An 8,564-nucleotide genomic window follows, 5' to 3' on the forward strand; every position below is an offset into this window, starting at 1 on the left:
TAATTTCATATAAATCGTGACACATGTGTACTCCACCAATCCGCATTGGAACAGCGTGGTGGAATATGTTACAAGCCTTCTCCTCTAACAGAGAGGAGACTTTAGCCCAGCAGTGGCAAATTTACAGGCTGTTGTTGTCGTTGAAAGATCTTTAAAGTTTTAAGTGTATAGTTGTACTAAGAAGACTTTGGTGTTTGAATTTCACCTTCGGACATCTCGTCACAGCGCGATTTCTTAGACTTTTTCTGCCTCGCACAACCACTTTGGGGAGCCAGCTTTCGCCGCCGGTTTTTCCGAACCGATACGACATATGACCTTCAAGAAAAGAGCGTACTCCTTTCTTAAAGGCCGACAACGCACCTGCAAGCCCCGGGTGTTACAGATGTCCATGGGCGATGGTAGTCACTTTCCATCAGGTAAGCCTTCTGCTCGTATGTCATAAAAAAAAGAAGTAGAATATATAAAATAAGTGGAAGATATATAGGCGAGAAAGAAGGGCTCGCATAATGCTCTACTACCAAGTAAGTTGTCTGTCTTATCAGTTTGATAACAAACATCAGAGAATTATTCATCAGCGGACATGTGATCAGATTTAAATCAGATAAGATATACACTGTACATCAATAAAGAGATTTACGAAGTTCTAAGATCATTATCAATTCGATTGTTGTATAAATAAGACGTTTGATTTGCTTTTGATTTATATAGGATGAAGTTGTTAGTATTATTGGTGTTCGTGACGGCGATTCACGCGAAGCATGAAAAATATTCAGGGTGAGCCGGCACAGATATCTTATTTAATACTTTTTTTATATATAAACTATTAGGCCACCTGAGGGTAAGTGGACACCACCACCACCACCTATTGACATAAAAGCTGTAAGATATATTAACTATTCATTACATCGCCCATGTGCCACCAACCTTGAGAACTAAGATGGTATGTCCCTTGTGCCTGTAGTTACACAAGCTCACTCACCCTTGAAACCGGAACACAACAATACTAAATACTGTTGTTTGGCGGTAGAATATCTGATGAGTGCGTAGTACCTACCCAGACGGGTTTGCACAAAGCCCTACCACCAAGTATTCTTTGAAATGTCAATTTCCTTTTATAGAACATTTTAAACTGATTTTTTACTTAGCACGATAGGAATATTAGTAAAGTGCCAATGCTATTGGGATTGCTGATCAAAATTTCATTCATAACCTTTCAGGTGGAAGTCCTTCTATGTAAAGCCGGTGAACAATGACCAATTATTGAAATTGACGAGTAGGATCCCAGAGTTCCATCTCGACTTCATCAGCAAGGCTGCGGTGAATCGAGAAGGGATTGTGCTGGTTGAACCGCAGTACCAGAATGACTTTTTGCGATTCTTAGCAAAAGAGAAAATATGCCATCGGATACATTCTGAAGATTTAAAAGAGTGAGTATCGCGTCATAATTTTTCTTAAATATTTTCTATCATTGATGTGCTTACTAATTTTGGATGTACCAAAATTGTGGGTAATTTATTTAATAAACATAGGAATTAACAACATTAAATGCTTAAATATATATATGTATACTAATATGAACTAAAACTAGTTACTGTGTAAATCTTGACCGCGTGGAATGGTGGCAGCATTTCCCCGTTGAATCGCAATTCCGACCCTCTGGGCAAAAAACGAACCAGCACTCAAGGCAAAAAACAGTAGAGGCAATGAGGCGAGAAATTACTAATTTGATTTATGTATAATAAAAAGGAATATGACGAAAGCAACCTGTACTGCATCAATAAGTAAAATTATATGGTATTTTGTAAACTGCTGTGTTCATCTGGATGTACCTAAGCTAATCAATTATTTAAGCTATGCATTAACATATGATCCATCGCAGTAATTAATTAGGCGCTATATAAACCGTATAATAAAAATAAATTAGTGTTCATTTGTGTGAAATTTTCTTCTATTCCAGGCAATTTGATATCGATGACCAGAAAATCGAAGTGAGAAATCTCGCGACCCGTTCTATAAACGGAGGCAGGTTACCTTACGACAACTATCAAACTCTCGACGTGGTATGTACATTGAAAATATTATTTTGTGGTGTAGTCTACAAACAGCATATCACAAAATTTATAAATTACTTTGGTTTTAGAAAACTTGGCTATTCGATAAACCAAGAATATATTAATTATAAGAATATATTATAAATGTGAAATTAACTGGCTGTCTGTCTGTCGCTCTTTCACGACCAAATCAACGAATGAGATGAAATTTATTTTTAACCAAACATAAACTCCAAGAAAGGACATAGGCTACCTACCTACCTTTCTTACCTAACACATGACAACCAACCAATAAAACGCGAGAGAAGCTGTAACAACCAGTTATAAATAATTTAAACCAAGAAATATGAAGTAATTTTGCGTTACGCAGCTAATCCACTACTAAATAACCAATACTTTGTATAACTGTCTATGCATAGGCACAACGGTAATGGCGTTTTATATCCCGTCTCTGATTGGTTCATACTTCTTACAGTGCTGTACTTGTTAGTGTCTATGGGCTAATGCAACTTCTCTACAATGAGGCTCCCCGTTTGCTTGTCTGTGATTTAATATAACGCTGTGCATTATTTTGCAGATATATGAATATATCGACCAAATCGCTGAGGATTATCCGGAAATCGTAACTTTAGTTAGTTCTTCCAAATCATTTCAAGGTCGACCCCTTAAATACTTGAAGATTTCTAAGGATAAATTTTCCAGCAACAAACCAGTCATCTACATCGATGCTGGTATCCACGCTCGAGAATGGATCACTATACCCACTGTCACTTACGCCATCCACAAACTGGTTGAAAATGTGACTGAACCTGACCTCCTTGACAACTTCGATTGGATTCTCTTTCCAGTGGTAAATCCTGATGGATATGTATTCTCATATGAAAGGGTGAGTCAAAATTATTATTATTATTGTTTGTGTTGTGTAACTCCCTAAATTAGGATAACCATTGCTACTATAAAAGATAACACGTTATATCCGCTGATGCTTCGTGATAATGAGCTTCGAAAATAATATCTTAAAATTGTATAACCATTTTCAAATTCAGGATAAAATGTGGCGAAAAACTCGTTCCCTGAAGGACTGGAGTATTACGAGCTTTCTCTGTCGAGGCGTTGATGGAAACCGAAATTTTGACTTCATGTGGAATACAGTCGGTGCAGATGACGACAAATGCTCTCCGATCTACGCTGGAACTGAACCGTTTTCCGAATCAGAAACTAGGACTGTTGGTGACATAATTGACGAACATATTGACCGGATGGTACTCTTTATAACCGTGCACAGTTTCGGAAGCATGATTCTTTACCCGTGGGGCCATAATGGTTCTCTGTCAAATAACGCCTTTTCCCTTCACACTGTTGGAATCGATATGGCTAATGCTATCAATAAATTGTCACTGCCAAATTTCCCTAATTACGTGGTAGGCAACTCAATGCTAACTATCGGTTATGGCGCATCAGGAGCTTCTGATGATTACGCTCACTTTAGGGGAGTTCCATTGACTTATACGTTTGAACTACCGGGTTTCGAAGATGAAGATGATGAATCAAATGAATTTACACAAGGTTTCTATTTGGATCCTAAATATATTCATCAGGTCTGTGTAGAAACATGGGCAGCTTTTGTTACCGGGGCCAGAAGAGCGGGTGAATTGTATGGAAAAAAGAATCTATAATAGTTTTGAAAAACTGCTAATTTTATTTTTAATTTCAACACAATAAAAAAATATTTATTTAAATAAGTTTAAATTAAGTGTAAATGAAAAGAGAACGTGTTTTTAGTTGTTGGAGCTACGTGATGGTAACGAAACTAAAGACTTAAGATCGTCTTGAACACTTCTAATTACCAAGACAGCTGATCCTAAATGAAAATTATTCTGTATTTTTTAGGAAATAGTAAGGATAATCTAAAAATAAAAAATATTTACTGATACTGTATTTTTTAATTTATATAAGAAAACAATAATTACTTTAAACCTTTGATATATAACTATGAGATAGCTTTGAAATAATAGCTATATATGATATTGACTTAATACATATTATCTACCAGCTTTCTTCTAACATCATAATTGTTGCCGGTCGCTGTACCCTGTGAGTCCCCTAGGAAATGGAGGCCCGCACAGGTGGGCCTACCGTCAGGACGTCACGGTAGTATGCGCAAGCGATCCCCTGAAAAGACGGAGTGGGTGCCGCTGGTTTTTTAGTGGAAATTCCGGTGCCTTCAAAGCCGGCGAGCCGCCCATACGCACACCCCCATCGTGGGAAAGGCTTCATGCATTTTTCCAGCAAAAAAAATATCTTATTTTTCAGGTATTTTGGTGTGTTTAGTTGTTTGTACTGATAGATTTTTGCTACGCAGATCAGCCGAAACTGCCGAATTAAGCAGGATACATTTTGGTTCACAAATATTTGAAAAAATGCAGGTTCACTTTTAAATCACCCATAATTTAATGTGGGAAGCATATCTGATATGACCTTAAAGAGTTCAGGTTGCAAACTCTGGACTTAAAATAAAAGGTAGAAAAAAATATCACGTGACATCTAACCCTATAATAAAAATAATTAAGGGAATTATATACTGTAAATCGAGAATGGTTGGAAAGGCCTTGATTGTCCACCGTTCCAAAAAGATCATTGGAAATAGTTTGTGAACAAATTTTTCCTCAAGAAATAAAGTCGATTATACTATCAATAGTAAACGTCATCAGATTATCAATCAGACGAAATGCGATCATAGCTAAATTAGATAAGATATAAAACGTGAATAATATATTTTAATAAAGAGATTGAGTAAGTTCTATCAATCATTATCAATTTAGTATAAGTTCTTAGTTTTGGTGCTCCTTATGATGGGGATTCATGATTTACAGAGGGATTTCCACAAAGATTATCTACGTGCTTAATTTTTTTTTAATTCATAATGCGCACGGTAGTGAAAGAAAACATCGTCAACAATCCTATAAGTACAAATTATAATAAAAATTGTGCAGCAAATGCAACCTGGATTAAAGCAACAAAGAGCAATATTAGTAATAGCCATTTCCCACTGCTGGGATAAGGGCTCCTCTTCCATTAAGGAGAGGGTTTGGAACATACACATGAATACATATGTGGCAGAATTTCGAAGAAATAAGACACAGCAGCAGGTTTCCTCACGATGTTTTCCTTCACCGTCGAGCACTGGATGAATTATAAACACAAATTAAGCACATATATATAGTGGTGCTTGCCTGGATTTTAACCCGCAATCATCGGTTAAGATGCACGCGTTTTAACCACTGGGCCATCTCAGCTCTTAATATTAATTGTGTTCCAATTTGAATGCTGAGAAAGAGATTGTAATTAGCGGTAGAAGGAAAATTATATTCAACATTCTTAGACCTTATAGGCTGTGCTTTGGCGTCAGGTTTGTCTTAGTGTCCCATATATGGGACTTTTAACTTTTTCCTTCAATCAACCAGTAATAAAGCGGGCGATATCTTTGGTGCAGAATACCAAACTAAATCTGAAACAACGGCCATTTTACATGTAAATAAAGACTTCTTGATGACGTTTTAGTATAATCTTAAGTATTGTTCAAGCTTATTTGTTCGAATTTAATTGTCATGATTATTTGATAAAAATTATCGCGTATCTAGGTTGTACTAGTTTTAAATTATAATGACGTTGTATTTATGATTATTTTGAACATTAGAAGCGATAAAAGTATTACCATATAAGTAATTGTAAATCAACAGATTATTTAGCGATTATCTAGACACGTGGCAGCGTGTCAAGCCAAGTTCAACTTACAGAACTGTAGAGCAGTACTGTGTATTACACGAACCATTAAGAACCACTTTTGGTTCCCTTGTTACTCAAAAACTATTTTACTTAAACATGTCTTAGGCTTATATATTGAGATTTGCTCATATGTGCTCTAAATTTCATAAATATATCTTAAACAGTTCATTAGATATTTACTTCAAAAATCGTCATTTTTATAAATGACTGACCTATAGGTAAAAAATAACCAAAGTTCCCGATGACCTAGACACTTCAAATTATAATTTCTCAATTAATTATATTAGGAACACTAACATACTTAGTGAACTAGCCATGTCAGACCTTAGGCTACAATACATTCGACTAAGTTATAAGAAGATATTCTATGCCGTTATAAATAATTTCAGGACTGACCATTGAACGTACCGCTCATATAGATCCCACTTTGTTGAAGTCAACAACCAAGGCCTGCATCATAATATTGAACTTGGCCCTCATTTCACACTTATGTTTTTGATGGGATTAAAATATTAATAGTATTGAGGTTGTCGGGTATTAAGTTACTTTATGTCATTTCAGGATTGTGTTAAGCATGGATCGATTTATTATATGGCAAATCGGTATTAATAAAGAGCTGCTTAAAATATATTAAGAATTATGGAATCAAAAAAAAAATTGACAAAGCACTTATATTTTTTGGCAAACCTTTAAGATTTTTTGAAAAATAATCACTAACCCTTTGAAATAATTTTGGACCTGTTCAGAGATGTACCATTTTAAATGGTATTTACAGGCATAAGGAAGTAACATTCTTACTCTGCGATTTGATTTATTTGTCGTTGGCTAGGAGGAAGTGGGAGGGCTCGCTACTCGAGCCTCCCAGGTGTTTTACAAAGGCGGTCAGCGGCGGAGCCTACCATCTTTTTCACCGTCAGCAGGGCGTCAGCTTCGTTGACGCCCAGCCTCCAGTGGCGGACTCGTGGGAGTTCGTCACATGAGCACGTGGAGGATGAGGAGGAAGGCGCGCACTAGGCGCGCTTTCCACGTAAGTCAATCAGCCGCTTTACGGCGGCTGCCGCTGGTGGGGTCGCGGTTGCATGCCCTGGGCGATCCCGTTGCCTCACCACTCGGCGGCATGGTGGAAACCCGAGAATGGTTTTAGTGGATAGGACAAGGCTTTCAGCCCTGGCACAGGGCCCTTATGGCCCCGGTTGAGTCCCACATACCCGTCCCGGTGCCCGGCCGGGCGGGAGGCGTAAATGCCTTTGCTCATCGTAAAACAAAAAAAAAGACGATCACTTCGTTACTATAATAGCAAACTGGCAATCCTGTAGGATTGCTCATTCTGTTGTCCTTGATTAATTATAATGTTGTGCAATATTTTGCAAATATATGAATATATCGACAAAATCTAATCTATATATATATATATATATATATATTTATATAACTATATATACTCATCATAGGGGAATTCCATTGACGTATACATTCGAACAGCCAGGTTTCGAATTCAAAGATACAGGTGAATTTCTTTATGTTTTTTTGGATCCTATATTCATCAGGTCTGTATAGAGACCTGGGAGGTTTTTCTCATTAGGGCTATAAAAGTTGGTGACTTGTATGGAAAACAATATCTGTACTGCATTTGTATAACTGATAATTTAGCATATTCTTATAAAATAATTTAAAAAAGTGTGCATTGCAGTCACCTTGTGGTAGCCAAAGATTTGAAACCTTTTTTGGGTAGCTTAAGTTGAAATATTCCTAAAAATGAGGACAGCCGACACGAAATAAATATTTTTGTGAAATTATTGTTTATAATTATATAAATAAAATAAAAGATGTACCCTAATATTGCATTTTTTTATGACACTTACTTCTTAAAGTAAAAATTTTCTGCAGATTCTTGTGATTCAGGTAGATTAGGTCTCATATTTTATGAGTTATTAGGAGAGGATTAGTATTCTTCGAAGCATTTTTATAATGAATAAGTACTGACATAATAATACAGAAACTCAACTTGTGAAAGTCAATAACTACCAATTCTAAATTTGTGTCACCCTCATAAATAAATAAACAACTACACGGTTTGAGTAAGTAATGTTTTATGCTGTTATCTACAAATAAATGAAATAAATATATTCTACTGTTTCCGTGTTCATATTAAAAACAGTACTAATTGTATAAGCAAAGTTAAACGAACACTATACAAATTAAGAAATCCTATTTACTGATCCAAACAACAAAACAACCAAAGCCTAACCTAACAAAAATTATATACTAAATAAGCAAAGTGACATGTATGTATCTATCGTTTTTATAGTTGTAAAATATAACTCTTACTATAAAATAAAATAATATCATATAACCCTGAAATAATTATGGTAACAGATGTTCTACAAATAAAGTCAGTTATTCAGCCTTACTCTCGTTAAGTAGTCGGAATAAAATTGGTTATTACTGGCTATACTTACCATAATCATCAAGTTATCGATTTGTGATAGCCAAAGTTATATCAAATAATTCAAAAAAAATCATTCACAATAGTTTGTTATGGGTTTTTATCTATCGAAATAACTTCAAGAACTAGTTATGCTTATCAGTTTAATAACAAATACCAGTAGCTTATTTTATTGTTTATCAGAGCAAAAGCGATCAGTGTTAAATAAGATAAGTCATCAAAATACTTTATTACAGGGATTGACGAAGTTTTATCGATCAATGTTATCAATTTGGTTATTG

The 8,564-nt window shown here is 35.6% G+C and overlaps 1 protein-coding gene across 1 annotated transcript; it reads left to right on the forward strand.

Moving 5' to 3' along the window:
• The first annotated feature begins 665 nt into the window (after nucleotides 1-665).
• On the forward strand, nucleotides 666-3,984 carry LOC124537876 (carboxypeptidase B-like). Its single transcript, XM_047114827.1, has 5 exons — nucleotides 666-774; nucleotides 1,218-1,427; nucleotides 1,958-2,060; nucleotides 2,629-2,937; nucleotides 3,098-3,984. The coding sequence occupies exons 1-5, from the start codon at nucleotides 710-712 to the stop codon at nucleotides 3,725-3,727; spliced, it is 1,317 nt and encodes a 438-aa protein (XP_046970783.1). The 5' UTR covers nucleotides 666-709; the 3' UTR covers nucleotides 3,728-3,984.
• The last annotated feature ends 4,580 nt before the right edge of the window (nucleotides 3,985-8,564 follow it).

Source organism: Vanessa cardui, chromosome 19 (genome assembly GCF_905220365.1).
Source record: "Vanessa cardui chromosome 19, ilVanCard2.1, whole genome shotgun sequence".
Lineage (NCBI taxonomy): Eukaryota > Metazoa > Arthropoda > Insecta > Lepidoptera > Nymphalidae > Vanessa > Vanessa cardui.